The sequence below is a fragment of the Mus caroli genome, chromosome 5, assembly GCF_900094665.2.
Source record: "Mus caroli chromosome 5, CAROLI_EIJ_v1.1, whole genome shotgun sequence".
Taxonomy (NCBI): domain Eukaryota; kingdom Metazoa; phylum Chordata; class Mammalia; order Rodentia; family Muridae; genus Mus; species Mus caroli.
The window spans coordinates 67487875-67506297 of NC_034574.1; the positions used below are offsets into that span (position 1 = coordinate 67487875).

The 18423-nt window shown below is 37.2% G+C and overlaps 1 protein-coding gene across 9 annotated transcripts in view; it reads left to right on the forward strand.

The window, feature by feature from the left end:
- Fip1l1 (factor interacting with PAPOLA and CPSF1) overlaps positions 1-18423 on the forward strand; it is a 63377-nt gene that overhangs the window by 30616 nt on the left and 14338 nt on the right. For all 9 annotated transcript variants that reach the window (XM_021163805.2, XM_021163806.2, XM_021163808.1 and 6 more), the window contains 2 exons: positions 5603-5696; positions 6887-7043. In XM_021163805.2, the coding sequence (XP_021019464.1) occupies positions 5603-5696; positions 6887-7043 (251 nt within the window). The remainder of the gene's footprint in view (positions 1-5602; positions 5697-6886; positions 7044-18423) is intronic.

Here is an 18423-nt window from a genome sequence, read left to right on the forward strand (position 1 = left end):
AGTTCAAATCCCAGCAACCACATGGTGGCTCACAACCATCCACAACGAGATCTGGCGCCCTCTTCTGGAATGTCTGAAGACAGCTACAGTGTACTTACATATAATAAATGAATAAATCTTTAAAAAAAAAAAAAGAAAAGAAAAGAATAAGTTATTCAAGTCAAAGAAAAAAGTAGCCATTCATATCAAAGACAGTATTTTGACTTTTTTTTTTTTTGAAATCCTATCAGTTTAGTAACTATAATAAGGTAAAATTTTCAGAACAGTTTTTGTCTTTGTAGGTTAAGGATTGTGGGGGAAAAAAAGAGAGGAGGTGAAGAGATGGCTCAGTGGTTAAGTTGTTGAAGACCTGGGTTTAATTTCCAGCACACACATGGTACACAGTTACCTGTAACTTCAGTTTCAAGCATTGGAGGCCTTCGTCCATGGCGTGGCACGTGGTACACAGAACACTCATACACATTAAATAAATACATAAAGCCCATTACCAGCAAAATACACCTTAGCTTTTTACAAAATGAAAAAAAGTATCTTAATAGTCTTGATTGGCAGATTTTAATTATACTTAAATGAGACCAAAAGTTTATATGTAGCATCAAGAGAAAGTTGAAAATATTTTAAGTAAAGAAAATTAGATCTGATATGTTGAGTCAAATAGAATGAATTTTTTCATATTAGCAATTACATGTAATTAAGAATTGTAATACTTGTGTCAGTGGTACTTCTGTATAAAAATAATCTGACTAAGTGAATAAGCATTGAATTTATATTTATCCTGACCAGCAACATTGCTTTCCAACCTGACCTAGAGGCTTAATTCTGGGTTAGCTGAAAGATTCAAATCAAATGCTAGCTTGTCATGGAGTTTTATAGTAGAACTATAGATGTAGCTATACTGAGAACTGGCATTGGTTAACATTTATAGCCTCAGAGTCCTATATACGATATTTAAAATTCATTTAATTTACACTTTCTGCCTTTTGATTGATTACCAGCCACTTTGAGAAGGATTTTCTGCATCTTCGTTTCCAAGCTGAATGATAAATGAGTTTCCAGTAGGCATCCTATACAATGCTTCATCTACATGCCTTCCCTTGGTTTGTGCCTGTCACACCATTTAAGATGTCCCTTGTTCGTGTACTTCGTTGATCTTAAGTTCGTGTACTTAAGTTGATCTTGTGTATTGGTTCATTCTTTCCTACAGTAGCTTAGGAGAGGTTATGCCCATATTCCTGCATGACCAGCTAGATCTATCTTTAATTTGGGAATATGAAAATTTGTAAAAGCTGGGGATTGAAGAGATGGCTCAGTGGCTGAGCTCATTCATTACTCTTGCAGAGGATTCAGGCTCTGCTCTCAGCACCCACTTGGAAGCTCACAACTATTTAACTCTAGTTCCAGGGGGTCAGACCCCCTCTTGTGACCATTAGAGACATCAGAATGCACATGGTGTACAGACAAGCATGCAGAAAAAATTTCATACATGTAAAATAAATATTTAATTTTTTAATATAAGAAAAATTCAAGTGCTTTTGTTTTGGAGACTAAATCTTTGAAATGTTTGCTTTTCTATTATTATTAGAAACTGTATTATGAAAAAAAACCTCAGCGATATAAAGCTAGAAAAATGTTCTGGATTTTCTTTGCAGAAATAACTCATTTGCACAGTGGTCTTTTGTCTGCATTATACATATGTACACATATATTTACTTACGTTTGGGACCTCGTAGTCCTTCCTAGACAGCCCTGCATGTGCTAGTTAAGAACACTTGCTCTTCCTTAGTGAAGCCACACCACTGTTGGGCTCCCTGATTTGATCCACTCACGCTGCTGCACGGCGTTGGATGTTTGAGGATGGGTCTGTGAAGTCCCTTCTGTTTTTGTTGTAGAGATACTGCAAGTTTCATCTGGTTTTAGTGCTTTCAAAGCATATGGTTGTAATTTCTGAGTTACAGTCAATTTGGTGGTTCTAAGTAGCCTTGTTGATTTTGTGTCATTTATTATGCTTTTTATAATGAATCACGTCTGATTTTAATAATTGTACTTTTCCTATAAGTAAGCATCATTTCACAAAACTCCATTTTTAATATAATATGTATGTTCTGGGTTGCTTAGGCAAAACATATTCTTGTGTGTTTTATTTCTAATAAAATTTAATAATTACTATCTATCATATTTTCTCCCAAAAAGAATTCACAGGGTACAGTTTTGCTCCATATTCTCATATGTAAAAATGTGGATAATAATAGTTACTGTGTCATACATAAGTTATGAGTAAACGTAAGTAACGTGTCCAGTTAATACAAGTTTTAGAATTACCAGCAAGAAAAAAAAAAAAAAAAGAATTACCAGCAAGCAATCTGCAAGCTAAGGTTTTGTTTTTATCATATGCCATAAAGAGCTGTGCACTTGGGATGCCTCTGCCTTGCCTGCTAAAAGTGGGTACCTTAGACATAAAATTCTGACAGTGATGAGCAAACAACCTTTGACCCCTGGTTGCCAGTGAGAAATTTCGATTGTATCTTTGTTAGCCTTTTCAGTTCTTTCTGGGACATTGGAATCATCAAAATACGACATCTTAATTTGATTCTAGAGATGTTTTCATATTTGTAGAATATTTCCAAGATGGATACTGCTTATGAACAAGAGCCTGTTTAAGCTAGAAAACTCAAATATCCATAGTGGTTAGTTTCTGTCTCTGTTTTTTTACAATATTGGTGAGTCTAATGTTAAGAATTATGAGAATGGCAGTAGCCGACTCAGCCTTCCTGAGGAGGTTTGGAAGCCCAGTTAGCCTAGCTGTACTGTGTTGACATCTGAGGTGGCAGCAGCTCCTGTGTAGCGAAGTACTGCTATTTCCAAGCAGCAGCCTAGCATACATGAGGCCCTAGGGTTAGTCCTCAGTATGGTGGTAGGAACTTGGTGGGGACACATTTCAGGACTAATGTGATTCAGTGTATTTCCATAATGTGGATCAGGTCGACTGGAGTTTTAACTTATTTCATTGTGTTTTATGTTAGGTACTATTGTTTACTTTGGTACACCTGTGAATATGTCATAATCCACTTATGAACACTATGGCAAATTTATTCTGGTTGATATAAGAGAATTAGTTGGTATGGGTTTTTTGTTTTTGTTTGTTTGTTTGTTTGTTGAGAAAAACCTAGGCGCAAAGAGTCTTAGCAATGGAAGTGACTGCTGTGTTCTGGACTTCCTTCTGAGATGTGTTGTGAAGACTGATTCTCAGCTGCATAGTTTTATAAACATGGGGTATGCCATCTTGCATCTTTTGTGATTATTCCACTTAAAGCTGAGAAAACTAATCTGTGCTCCTCCTTTAAGGTAAAGTTGAAAGAGCTGCAAACCTCCTGTCCCAGAAGTTTTAAAAACGGAAAGTTGTTTTGATCAATGCTGAAACAGTCTATTTGACATCTTCCTCACTGCAGAAAAGTTAGTCTTAGATTGAGCTTCCTTTTCAGTGAGTGCCTTTATTGAGTCAGATCATTTGCAATCTAAACTGCAGATCCAAACAGATGCAGCTGAGAGGTTGTTTGGTTGGTTGGTTGGTTTTGGTTTTTCGAGACAGGGTTTCTCTGTGTAGCCCTGGCTGTCCTGGAACTCACTTTGTACAACAGGCTGGCCTCGAACTCAGAAATCCGCCTGCCTCTGCCTCCCAAGTGCTGGGATTAAAGGTGTGCGCCACCACACCCAGCTTGCGGGTGAGAGTTTTTGATGGGAATAAGCATTAAAACTGGGGAAGGGAACCAAGTCTGCAGTGGAGAATAGAGAGTAGATTTTGATGTTGAGGTCTTGGTGCCTGTAAATGGTGAGGGTGGTAAGCATTCTGTCAGGGAGTGTTAAGAGTCTGTGTCTTGGTGGGAAGCAGTGATCCGCGTAGTTTGGATTAGAGTACAAATTGGAGGACTATTTGCTTCCCCATATGTGATCTTTCTCCTCTATCGAAGCTGGGGTAGTTCCCCAGTTATACTGGAGGATTCTATGTACAGCTGGCTGGAAAGCTGGCTCCGTGGCTAAGAAAGTCTGCTGCTCTTGCAGAGTGCTGGTGCTTGGTTCCATTCTGTGGCTGTGAGCAGCCTTTAACCCCAGCTCACTGGGAGCCAATAGTCTCGTCTGTCCTTCATGGGCACCTGCACACACTTGACTCAAAATGAAAATAAATCTTCAAACAGAACATATATCTAAGTTGTGTGTGTCACTCTTGCTGATGGCTTTTTGAAGGATAGTAGGAAGTGAATGGTCTAGAAAGAAAGGCTTAAACAGTGTTTTATTGTAATAATAGTGTACAAAAGCGAGTTAGTAAGAAGACATGGTTATTGTTGACATTGGTTTGTATCTGAGTTTTTTGCTAGGTTGTTGAGTCTGGTATAGAAGACAATGAAGGATATCAGCTTGTACTTGGGTGACATCTCTGGTATTTTTGTATACTTTTAGTGATGGGCTCTCTTTATTTTTATGGTATAAAGTAATGATTACTGGAAACAAACTTGCTAATGCATTATATCCAGAAAAGTCCTAGTGCTTTCAAAAGTGAATTAATTACCTTGTTAGAAGGAAGTTCATGGAATTAATTTCCTTGTTGGAAGTCCATAGTTCATGGAGTTAGGAGGTTTTAGGCATGAAAATTGGTTTTGCAGTCCAATTATTATGTCAACTAGCTGCACTCTGTACTTTGATCTTACTGTATACAAAACATATACACTTGTTTTGTTTGCTTTGTTGAGTTTTTTTTTTTTGAAGCTTTAATGGATTTCTTTGAAGGAGTTGGGGTGGCTTAGGTATAGCAAGCATTATTCATAAGTTCATCATTTCAGATCTTGGTAGCTGGAAACATCTGTTATATTCCATTATTTTACTTGTGTGACATTTTAAACTTTGAATTGTTAGGACTGGAGGGTGAAATGATTCTTACATTTACTTTTCATAGCCTGTTTCTGTAAGTGGTTCCTCTTTCTTGTCAGTTTGGACATATAATAGGCTTTTAAAAGTCCTTCTGCAACTACATAATAGTGCTTATTGGAAAAAACAAAACAAAACAAACAGAAGTAACCTACTAAGTGTTCCGTCTCAGTCTTTAGAGTGCTTTATGGTAGACCATTTATCTTTACCTTCTCCAGCGTTGAGAGGTTATAAACACCAAGTGCAGGTACGGCAGGCTATCCGTGTTTATCAGGAGTCACTAGAGACGCAAACGTGGCTTCCTTTTTTTTTCCTTTGATGTTTTAAAGCCTGGACTGCATCACTAAAGAGAATGGCGTATGTGGTGTATTTGTGTAGAAAAATAACTGTTATTTCTTCTCAAGCCTTTTTTGAGAACTTTAAGTGAGGACTAGAATTATATTTGTTGGAATGGTAGTGACTAACAAAATTTTATTTCAGCTCGTCTAGCAGTCACTACTATCTGATTCTAGTCCATGAAGATAAAATTGTCTACAAACTACTTTAATAAAATATTTTTTTTAAAAAATGATAAAGTGGTGAGACTCATAAATACATCACAGAAAGTGTTTATTTCTTAATTTTTTTTTAATTTTTCAGTCATCTAGTTAGAGGAGACAGAATTGATTCAGCTTTTGTGTTTCAGGAGATTACCTGGAGCAATTGATGTCATTGGTCAAACAATAACCATCAGCCGAGTGGAAGGAAGACGGCGTGCAAATGAGAACAGCAATATACAGGTTTCCTATCTGAAAACCAACTGTTCTGCAGTGTGTGTGTGTGTGTGTGCGTGTGTGTGTGTGTGTGTGTGTGTGTGTACCCCCTACCGCTAGGCTGTGTCAGTTGCTTTCAGTGCTACAGATAGATGTCAAATTATTTGTATTAATTAGAAAATTTTCCTATAATCTCTTACTTCTGCAAGTGAAGTTTTCCTTTGCTTGTTTTAAACATACTATAGAAGCTCATTGAAAAGTAAGAGAAAAATCACCTAGAGTTCTACCACCTAGATGTTGTCAATAAAGTACACAAAATGTGCTTTTTAGCATTTTATGCTTAACAAAAAAAAAATCTATCTTAGAATAAATTATCTCTAAAGGTAGGGTTTTTTTTTTTTTTGTAAAAATAGAACATATTTCTTTTTCTTCCTACCATTACAATGTCATAACTTTTTAAAATCAATTCCAATGTTAATAGGTTATGAGTAGAACACTCAAAAAATTGTTTACTCAAATGTAAAAAAATCTTAGTTAAAGGAATTATATATTTAAATACTATGTTTTAGTAAGAATTCAAGACTCTCATTGCACATCGGAATCCGTCAGGTGACCAGTAGAACTCCCGTTTGTGGAAGCCACATTCCTGTATTGGCTTTAGTAAGCTTGAGCCGTCCTGGTGTTTGTTCTCAGCCAGTCACACAGGCAACACTGGACTCTTTTCCAGGAGAACTTCTGCTCTTAGCAGAGGCTCACATGAAAAGTTATTTACGTTTCATAACTACTTGTTCTCCACCTGTTACCACATACTTAACACTTTTCAAATACCTAGCCTGTAGGCATGTGAATGTCTCAGAGCTAGATCTCTACTGATGACTGCTCTACCTAACTCCTGTACTTGAACTCTGTCTGCGATGACTTGCTTTGTTGTGTTTGTTTCTAACTTGAAATGTTTTGATTACTTCTTACTGGAAATCTTCTGGTAGTCTAGTTCTTTCCCCTCGGCTTTGAATATGAACATTTTTAACAGTAGGTGTGTGAGTCTATACTCATATAATGTACTTACAAGCACAATCACATAAAAATATTACCCCCTAAAAGTGTGAGGATTAAAACCATTTTATTTGACTTTTTAGGTTAGAGAAGGTGAACCTTACAAGATTCAACTAGATTAGAACATTTACTTATCTTTCTAATTAATTATGCTTTAATTTTAGGTCCTTTCTGACAGATCTGCCACTGAAGTAGACAACAATTTCAGCAAACCACCTCCATTTTTCCCTCCAGGGGCTCCTCCTACTCACCTTCCTCCTCCTCCATTTCTTCCACCTCCTCCAACTGTCAGCACCGCCCCACCTCTCATTCCACCACCAGGTAAGACGTGGGAGAGGCCTTTGCTTAACTAGAGTTTCTTAAACTTGGAGCTGAAAGGTGAACATATATATTTGGAAGTATTATTATGATTAATTATACTGCATTAAAAGTAGTATTTTATCTTCAGTAGATTCACAATGAATCTTACTTATTCTTATATTTATTGTTTTTTATTATTGTATCTTGATATTTTAGCCTAGCAGAAATAATATTTTAAAGTAGAGAAGGATAAACATAATATTGACCTCAAAATATAATAGTAACTACAAACTGGTTTGCTAGTCATGTGTGGAGAAATCCTTACTGAATTATAAACTATATGTAGACTTGTATTTAAAAAAAGATTTTAAAGTCACTTTTCGAATTAGAATAGGTCAAAACAATGATACCTTGTGAAATTGGGATCAGTCTGGTGGTCATTGTTTCCTTGCGATGGTTTCTGTTTCAGAGATGACCATTGAGTGCTGGGTATTTAATGTGTCTTTCTTTTAAACAAGAAGAATAAATCTTATCACATTTTTCACTACTAAGGATAGTTAGAAACCAAAGCAGTAGTGATAAAGAAAAAAGTCTGCAAGTAGACTCCACAGCTCTCCTGGTGGTCTTTCTCAGCGATTCCAGCAAGTTTTCAGTGCTTCTCGCCTCTAATCAGCTTTTTACAACACTGGCAGGTTGATGGAGAGAGATACAGATTCCATTCTTCCTCAAGAGAGTGCCAACAGTAAATGGTGAACATTAGCTTCAGGTTCTTGTCTAATTATGTGGAAACATGCTTCAGAATTTTCCTTCTCATAGTAAAATTTACTCCTTTCTGAAGACGCAGGGCTCCCACTCTGGGATTGGGAGTGAGATGTCCCCTGTAAGGTGCAGGTGTGATCACAGAGTCCAGAGCCAGATTGCTTCTTCCCCAATGTTTACAAATGCCACCTACTCCATCTGCCCTGTTAGAGTCCTTTACTGTCACTTCAACTCTCAAGTAAGCTGAGCAATGGTCTGTGGCCTTAGAAAAGTCTGTTATCTTGGAATAGAAGGCAGTGCAGTATGACAGATATTCCTGTCTCATATGTTGTCACTAGACAGATGGAGCACAGAACAGTCCCAAGTTCAGTTACATTGGACTTGTAACTCTTGAGTCTTGTTGAGAATTAATCAGGTGAAAGGGACTTGGGTGATTCATAGTGAAGATACCAAAGTGGTTCCTTAGTCTCTGAAAAAAATAAAATAAGATGTAAAAATAGTTAATTTGTTAATATGCTCAACTTTACTGGTACTAAAGTTCTTGAAGTTTCTTTTTGAAACTTTAAAAATCTTTTTTATTTATTTATTTTATATTTAAGTACACTGTAGCTGTATTCAGACACACCAGGAAAGGGCGTCAGATGTCATTAAGGATGGTTGTAAGCCACCATGTGGTTGCTGGGATTTGAACTCAGAACCTTTAGGAAGAGCTGTCAGTGCTCTTAACCGCTGAGCCATCTCTCCAGCCCCCTAAAAATCTTTTTAAAAGTTTACTTTTAATCAACAAATATTGTATTTGTTTATGGGGTACAATGTGCTTTCATATATGTATTTATATTATGGAATAATTTTAAGTTTATTAACATACTTTAATCATTTCACATACTGAACATATTTTATGGTGGGACTTCTTATAAAATCTATTCTTTCTTTAAAGTTTTTAAGTTTAATTATGTGTGTGAGTGTGTGTGTGTGCATGTGCATATGTGTTCAGATGTGCACAGTGATAAGAGGTACCTGCTGGAGCTGGAGTTACATGCTGTTGTGAACTGCCTGATGTCAGTGCTGGGAGCTTGTGGAAGAGCAGTATGTCCTCTTTACAGCTGAAGTATCACTCTAGCCTCAAAGTCTAGTCTTGTAGCTACTCTGAAATAAGTAGTTCTGATTGGCTGCAGTCACTGCTCTCCAGGAAGTATCTAAGACAGAAACTCTGCACCCTAGTATATAGCATTTTCCATTTCCAGTTCTCATCCCAGTGTTGCTGACTTCCATTCTGCTCTGCATTTCCAAGTTTGTTTCCTAGGTCTCTCCTGTGAGTTCTTCCATTCAGTGTTTGACACCTTGTGCCTGTTTGATTCTCCTAGCATGATGTTTTCCAGATGCACGCAAGTTTTTTCAAGAAAAGGAAAGAAAAAGTTCTTATCCTCCTAAGGCTAACGTTGTTTCTGTGTATAAGAATAGTTGGCCAATAAAAGCAATAAGGGGAAAGTATAAGTTAGTGAAGAATACTTTGTTGTTATAGAATGCTAGGAGACTGTAGGATATTGCTGACAGACAATGGCATTATATGGAAATTTATTTTTTATAAAACAGCAGAATTTCTCTCATTTCTTTGCTATAGTGCCCTTGTTTATAAAATAATAATAATAAGTCTTAGCCTGGAAGGATGGCTCACTGTGTGGAGGCACTTGTTACTAATACTAATAAGCCCGATGACCTGAATTTGGTTCTCAGGATCTACATTTGAAAGGAGAGAACTTGACCACTGACCTCCACATGACTCTATTTACCCTATCCCATTCACAAAAGAAAATGTAAAACACACACGTATTTATGTAATTTTCATAAAAGTAACAAGTCCTTGAATCTGTGACATTGTAATATATAGTATCATTTGTTTTTCTGTAGATTAGTCTAATTATATACTTAATGCTCTGTTCCCTGCTTTTTATCTGTATTTAAGTAGTATCTAACCATGGTGTGTTTGCTGTCTAGAGTTATCAACTTATCCTAGATTATTTGTTAGTTGAGACCATCTGAATTCCCCCTTATTTTTACTGTGTGTGTTAGTGTGAGGAGTATAATGTGTGTCAGTCTGTGTCTCTCTCACACAGTGCTCGGCTTGTGTACACTTGGCATTCCTTCCCTGAGCATGGTAGCTGATTAAACTATAAACTAGCTACATTTATGTTTGCATTCCACAGGAGATGACTTTCCTCTTGCCAGGTAATTCACTCCCTCAGCCTTGCACCACCTGAGCCATCAGATGTGTAGGTACATAGCAGCTAAAGTGGAGCTGTATTTCAGTTGCTGTTTGCTGTAGACCATGGAGGCACTGGCCTGTCCCCACTAATTTAAAGGACTGTAGGATCACAGGCACCTCAAGAAGGAAGCTGTGTGGGGTAGGGGCTCTTTAGGTATCACCTGTTGAAAGATACTATGTATTTCTTACACACTTTTTTATGTTTTCTTTAGAAATTTTGAAATATAAAGGGGAAAGCCCTTTTGAGACTTTCTTTAAATATATTTTAATGTTAACTTTTCTTAAAATATTTTTTTTAAATATAATGAAACAGAGAAACTGAATATGTCCATATTTTTTGGTTGTTAATAATAGTTTTTTTTTTTTTTTTTTTTTTTTTTTTTTTTTGGTTTTTCGAGACAGGGTTTTTTTGTCTGTATAGCTCTGGCTGTCCTGGAACTCACTCTGTAGACCAGGCTGGCCTTGAACTCATAAATCCGCCTGCCTCTGCCTCCCGAGTGCTGGGATTAAAGGCTTGTGCCACCACACCTGGCTAGTTTTTCTTCTTAAGAAAATAGAAAGACTGCATATCTAGATTTACTTTGAACAGACCTAACTTACACCTTTTATCACTACATAACTGTATTTTAGCTATGCTTGCTTTGGAAGTTAGTATTTGTAGTCATTTCTGTGTGGAGGTTTATAGATAGAACTCATATAAGTGAGTATTCTTAAATAGTTCTTAAAATTATGAGCTGAAAAGGTCTGGAGAGATGGGTCAGCAGTTGAGAACGCTGGCTGCTCTTGCAGAAGACCTGGTTTTGTTTCCCAGCACCTATGTGGTGGCTCACAACCATCTGTGACTCTTGTATCTGGTGCTCTCTTCTGACCTCCAGGGGCACTGGGTATGCATGTGGTATGCATACATATATTTAGATGAAATACCCATACACATAAATAAATCTGAAATTTTTTTCAGAAAATATAAGCTGACAGGAACAGTTTTAAGACATAGTCAAATAGTTGACAGGAAGGGTATTGTTCCTCTTTTCCTCAAAACATTCATCTGAAGACTTGTATGAACCTCCTTCATTGAATGAAGAGTAGAGGAGGCTACTTCAGACAAAGGCAGAGGAGACCTCTGAGAATGCTAACGTTTTTAATATAATCACATTAGTAGTAACTTGAAAACAAATAGTGATTAGTCATGGCTTCTGTAATTAAAGATCTGTTCACTGTCTAATGAATCAAATTTCTATTCTGTGAGGTTGTTGCAGGAATACATTAGTATAATTCCATGCTCTTCCAAGTAATAGTGGAACACTAAGCAGTATCTAATATGTTGACTGCTTCTTTTCTTAAGGCACTGGTATGAGTACAGCCCGTCAACAACCTAACCCTGTAAACTTGTTTTGTTTTAGAATGACACTTGAAGTAGATACTAGTGAGGTTAAAAAAATTTATCCAGTTAACTTGAAAATGGCAGAATAGAGAATGCCAGATACTTTTCTGGCCTGTTTTCTTTGTTAACCACATTGAAGTGGGTATGTACCTACTAAGAAGGCTGTCATAGGATTGTGTACACGCATAGCAGCATCTTAGAAGACTTGTTCTGTCCTCGGTGTCAAGTTCAGGGATCTGGGAGCTTGTAAGAGCAGAATTAGGTGTTCTTTCATCCATTCAACTAAGGTGTCACTATCCACTGGAATTGCATTATCTTATGCTTAACTGACAGGTTTGAAATAACTGAAAATTAGAATAAAATACTATACAATTACAATGATTGGTGTTACTGACTATTTTGTATGGCAGTTATTGGTGTCACGCATATGAATGAGCTCATTATTCTAACCGGTTGTGACTCATTTATTTAGTAGCATCACTGTACCTAAAACCTTCCCAGCTCCCCATTTCTACCTGTTCAAGAGTAACTACATTCACCCCCCAGATGTTGGCCATCTCTGTTCTACTTTCTTTCCCTGAGTTTGCCTTCTCTAGGTACTCTATAGAGGAGTCATCTTAGAATTCATCCAGTGGGGCTTAGCCTAATTTGTTTCTAAAACAGAAGAATTTGATGGTGGTGAACTAATTTTAGGGAAAGATCATAATTTACACTTTTAAATGTTAATTAGCTTTAATGTTCTATTTTTGTTTTATGTAAATTTCAAAGCTTAAGATGGGTGTTTAATGTCTTTTTTTATAGGGATGCTCAAATCATAATATCTGTATATAGTGGGTATGTACATACTTGCCTGCTTGTAATACTGTGGAAGTGAGAGGTCTCTTTCTGTTTTCCTCTGCCTTATTCTCTGAGACAGTGTCTCACCTCTTACTGAATGAACTTGGAGCTTGAGCACTCTGCTAGGCTGGCTAGCCAGTAAGCCCCAGAGATCTGCCTGTATGGTCTTCTCCTACCCCAGCCTCGACTACAGATGCAGCCTTTGTGCTCCACCTTTTCATGGCTGTAATCTCAGGTCATCATGCTTGCACAGCAAGCACTTTAATCACCAACCCTTGCCCATAACAACATGTTTGGAAGGATCTCTAGTCAATGTTAGCCTCAGACTCCTGGCAATCCTCCTGCCTCAGCCTCCCCAGGTGTTGAGATTTTAGGTGTGTGTGAGTTCCACAACTAATTGGTTTTTTTTGTTTGTTTGTTTGTTTGCTTGCTTGATTGGGTTTTTTTGTTTGTTTTTAAAGTAGGGCCTGAGTAGCAAAGGGTGACTTTAAGCTTCAGGTCCTCTTGTTTCCACCGTGAGAGTGCTGAGATTTCAGATATACCGAATCTCACTCCCAGTTTATGGGATTCTGGGGACCACACATCCAAGCTTTGTGCAAGTACTGGACCAAGTTAGCTATGTCCTCAGCCTAAATTGTTACGTTCAGTGTACAGTTGGCACTGCGGTTTGTAGAGTTTAGGTTACGGTTTTAATATCTGCCTTTCTTTTATTCTGTTCTTCCAGTAACATCATGAGTATAGAAGAGCTGATAAAAATCAGCTATAAGTTTTCTTTAAAGTATTGACATTTGCGGGATGGTGGTGTTAAGTTTAATCACAGCAATTAGAAGGGAGAGGCAGGCTGATCTCTAATTCAAGGCTGTCTTGTCCAAGACATCCAGGGCTATGTGGAAACCCTGTTGCAAAATCCCCAAAATAAATAAATTAAATATTGGCATTTCTATCAAATATGTTTGAGTTGGAGATAGAATTTAATTTTCTGCAGGAATTAAATTTTATGAGTTTGATGATTGAGTGATCCTAAAAAATAGAGCTTTTTGGATAAGATATGCTGGAAACTCGATCATTTACATTTTGTTGTTATAGCATTTTATTACGTTTATTTTACCATGACTTTCTTGTGCAATTTAGTTGGTTTACTCATTAAAAACAAACAGTAGTTCATAACATTCTGTAATGTTCAGTATTTGTGTGTGTGTATGTTCAAATTCTAATTTGTAAAGCATTTCTGTTAAATGATATTCAAAAACACTGCACATTCACTTATTGTCTTTATCCAAGCCTCTGACTTTGGCTTAAAGTAGGAAACATGAAACCTAAGTCAGGATTTTCTAGCCTTATGTTATACTACTGATGGGATTTGGAATTAGTGAGAAACAGGAAGCAGAACTCATATAATGCTGCCGGTTTTTTATCTTTGTTTTGGACTTAAAAAATAAAAGATAGGTATGCATTATGTTTTCTTAAAGATTTTATTTATGCATATTTAATTTATTCCAAATAAATATTTAATGTGTATTTAAAATGTATTACACATAAATGCATCAACATACATAATTTAAATTTAAAATACATGGATTTAAATTTGTCTTAGGGCTATACTGTATGAGGTAGGCACTTTAAGTATGCCATTTTATAGAGGAAACATCTACTCAGGATCTGTGTAAACAATCCTGGGTGTTTCATTTTATATGGAGAATGAGCTCATCATTTTATATTAAGACCATGAGTGGTCAGAGCTGGTGCAACTGTCTTAGGGTTTCTGTTGCTGTAAAGAGACACCATGACCAATGCAACTCTTTTTGTTTGTTTGTAGAACATGATTAATATTTTCAACTGTTAATATTCAAATGACAGAATAATTATTTTAAGATATATTTCATTATTAGGGCTACCTTTTCATTTCTGGTTTTATTATTTTGGATACTGTCTCTGCCCTTTGGTTAGTCTGGCTAAGAGTTTATCTATCTTGTTGATTTTTCTCAAAGAACCAGCTCCTGGTTTGGTTGATTCTTTGTATAGTTCTTTTTGTTTCTATTTGGTTGATTTCAGCCCTGAGTTTATTTCCTGTTTCCTATTCCTCTTGGGTGTATTTGCTTCTTTTTGTTCTAGAGTTTTCAGGTGTGCTGTCAAGCTGCCAAGAGTAAGCTCTCTTCAGTTTCTTTTTGGAGGCACTTAGAGCTATGAGTTTTCCTCTTACCACTGTTTTCATTGTGTCCTATACGTTTTGGTATGATGTGTCTTCATTTTCATTAAATTCTAAAGAGCCTTAAACTTCTTTATTTCTTCCTTGACCAAGTTATCATTGAGTAGAGTGTTGTTCAGGTTCCATGTATACGTGTGCGTTCCATTGTTTTTGTTGGTATTTAAGACCAGCCTGATCTGATAGGGTGCATGGGATAATTTCAATCTTCTTGTATCTGTTGAGGCCTGTTTTGTGACCAGTTATATGGTCAGTTTTGGAGTGGGTACCATAAGGTGCTGAGAAGAAGGTATATTCTTTTGCTTTAGGGTGAAATGTTCTATAAATATCTGTTAGATCCATTTGGTTCATAACATCTATTAGTTTCACTGTGTCTCTGTTTAGTTTCTGTTTCCATGATCTGTCCTTTGCTGTAGTCTTTGAAGTCTCTCACTATTATTGTGTGGGATTCAATGTGTGTTTTGAGCTTTAGTAGTTTCTTTTATGAATGTGGGTGCCCTTCCATTTAGAGCATAGATGTTCAGAATTGAGAGTTCACCGTGGTAGGTTTTTCCTTTGACTAGTATGAAGTGTCCTTCCTTATCTTTTTTGATAACTTTTGGTTGAAAGTTGATTTTATTCTGTATTAGAATGGCTACTCCAGCTTGTTTCTTGGGACCATTTGCTTGGAAAATTATTTTCCAACCTTTTACTCTGAGGTAGTGTCTGTCTTTGTCACTGAGGTATGTTCATAAATGTAGCAAAATGCTGGGTCCTGTTTAAATAGCCAGTCTGTTAGTCTTTGTCTTTTTATTGGGGAATTGAGTCCATTGATGTTAAGAGATAGTAACGAGAATTGATTGTTGCTTCCTGTTATTTTTGTTGTTAGAGGTGTAATTATGTTTGTGTGGCTATCTGCTTTTGGATTTATTGAAAGATTACTTTCTTGCTTTTTCTAGGGTATAGTTTCCCTCCTTGTGTTGGCGTTTTCCATCCATTATCTTTTGTAGGGCTGGATTTATGGAAAGATATTGTGTAAATTTGGTTTTGTCATGGTATATCTTGTTTTCTCCGTCTATGGTAATTGTGAGTTTTGCTGGTTATAGTAGCCTGGGGCTGGCTATTTGACATCTGACCAGGAACTCTAAACTGCTTGAGACCTCCTTCTCTATCCCTTTCTTCTCTGTTGGGTTGTGGGCTAAAGTTCCTCACTGGCTGTGGTTGTCAACATCTGAGGTGCTAATTGAAAGAGTGCCAGCAGATGTCTCTCTCTGCCTTTGTAGCCTAGTCATGGCTTTGGCCTTGGTGGGAAGAGGGGGTGTTTTGTTTTGTTTTGTTGCTGGTGTTGTGGTGTCTGTGTAATGAAGTCCCTCTCACTTAAAAGAGGATTCAAATGCCAGAAGTGTGGGAAGGCATTTGTACCAGGAGAAAGGAATTGTGGGACTGTGCCAGAAGCTGCAAAGCATGTTTCTATAAATTACTGGTAAAAATGAATTTACTTACAATCTAATCTTCTCTTCTCTTCTCTTACCTTTTTTTTTTTATGTGTGTCTTCAGAGAATTTTGTGGAAATCCCTCATACAGGTCATTTTTGTCTTTCTTTTTTAATATTTAGCAGGAATACCGCCTCTTTATTTGCCTCAGTTCCCTAGGTGGAATTTTAGGTCCTTCCCTGACTCTCTTTTACATTTAGGAATAGTCATGACATATTGGAAAAGCTACTACATAGCTACTAAATATTCTTTCTGTGTGTCTGTATGTCTTTATCCTGTTGTACCTCCCTCTTTTACTGTCATGTGTCAATGCCTTTGTTTCATAAAAATTTGAAGTTGATTTTAATTTTCAACTGTATACCTGAGTCTCTCAGAAGTTAAGATTAGAAGTGTGGGTTATAATCCAGTGTTATGCTGGTCTCAGCATAACAACCTCATCTGAGGATTTCTTGAGAATGCAGTTTTGTGTTTTGTTTTGTTTTTTTGCCTTGGCCATTTTGAATGAGAAAGTCTAGAATGTCTCAGCAGTCACATTGTAGGTGATTCTGATGCAAGGAAGTGCTTAAATGTGGATGGTTTGTGAGGTTTTTAATAGACTACTGTTACAGACAGCACTCCAGGCAAGTCATCATTTTTTCAGATAATTAAATCTAGGGCTAGAGGTGGTGTCACCGCCTTTAGTCTCAGCACTTAGAAGTCAAATACAGGTAGGTATCTATGACTTCCAGGCCAGCCTGTTTCCCTAGAGAGTTTCAGGCTAGCCAGGGCTACATTGTCTCATAGCAAAATAAGACAGACAGACACTTGCAACTATGTATACATACAAACATACATACAAACATAACAGAAGCAAAGTACTTGATTTGTATGTTTATGTCTGTTGGAGTTGTCCAGGGAAGGAAAGAAAGGGAGTTTTGGAAGGAATTTTCTGTCACTTGTTTTTGTTTTTTAAAAAGTTAAATACTAGAGATCTTTAAGTTAAAATGTAGATTTCCATTGTAGACAAAAAGGGATTTTTGGAATGAATTTTCTGTCACTTATTTTGTTTTTGTTTTTTAAAAAGTTAAATACGAGAGATCTTTACATTGAAATGTGGATTTCTATTGTATTAGTTATTAAACTTCCTTAATTATTGCTTGGAACTGTATCTGGTTTGCCAAGGAGTATTTTCATCTGCTTTCTAGTCCTTTTCCACAACCAGTTGTTTACACTGAAGTAAAACCTTACATAAATAAAGATCTCCCTTGGAAAAGCCCTTTCTAGCATACAAGCTTTCTATATATAACTGGATATAGCGTTTTTTTTTTTAAACTCTGTTCTTAGTTCCAGATGGTTTCTAAAAATCTTTTGTAGGATATTACTATAGTAGGATTAAAATTAAAGGCAGATTATAATTGTTTGAGTTAAGGTTTCTAATGCTGTGATAAAGTACTGTGACCAAAAGCAACAGGAGGAGGAAAGGGCTTATTTGGCTTACACTTCCACATCACATTCTATCACCAAAGGAAGTCAGGGCAGGAACTCAAGGCAGGAGCTGAAGTAGACTTTACTGGCTTGTGCCTCCTGGTTTGCTCAGCCTTCTTTCTGACACAACTCTGGGCCCTCTTCAGGGTCCCCACCATGAGCCAAGATCTGCCCACAGCAATCATTGTTTAGGAAACTGTTGGACAGATTTGCGAGTCCTATGGAGGCAGTTTCTCAGTTGAGGCTGTCTTCTCAAGTGATACCAACTTGTGTCACTTTGACATAAAGCTAACCAACTGCTTCTGGAGAAAAGGTCATGTGGCCACGTGCCTTCTGCACTTGTTCTCACCACTTAACGTGCTTTTGAGGAAGACCCTTGACAGCAAGTGTTTCCCCCCCCCTCCCCTCCCCCGCCCCCAACACAAACACACAAATTCTCCTTTTAGTAGGTTTGGCTAAAGTACTGCTTGCTACTCATAAACATGTTTTGGTAATGTTACTTGACTGATAGTAGCACAGAGAGGGAACTGGTCTGGCACTGGGCTACACATTAAAAACAGCACAGATGCATTCATGTATTGCATGTGAAAACAAACTCAGATAGTAAGGCTCGGTAGAGTTATTTGTGCCATTGTAAAGAATATACACACTCTTCTCCCTCCCTTCCACCTTCTCTCGTTAACTTTGCGTTTGGGATTCTTGGTTCTCTGTTAGAGCCTTAGATTTCAGTGACACGAGAAGCATCAAGATGAAACCTTGGGGTCGATGACATTGTGCTTGCTGTGGGTTGGCTTTGTAGGTTGCGACTGCCATGGCCGCCTTCCATATCTTTTCACAGTGTTTGATCAGGTACTTGTGTCTGTGGTGCAAGGCCATGTGCTGTCTTAAGCTCTTACTCATGAAAGCCTCACTCCAATAAAACATGTCTGCCAGAGTAATTTAAATAAGCTAGCAGTAGCCTTCTCTGCTCATGAAAACATTTGAAAGTGCTTCTGTTCACTTGCATACAGCTAGTAAATGAA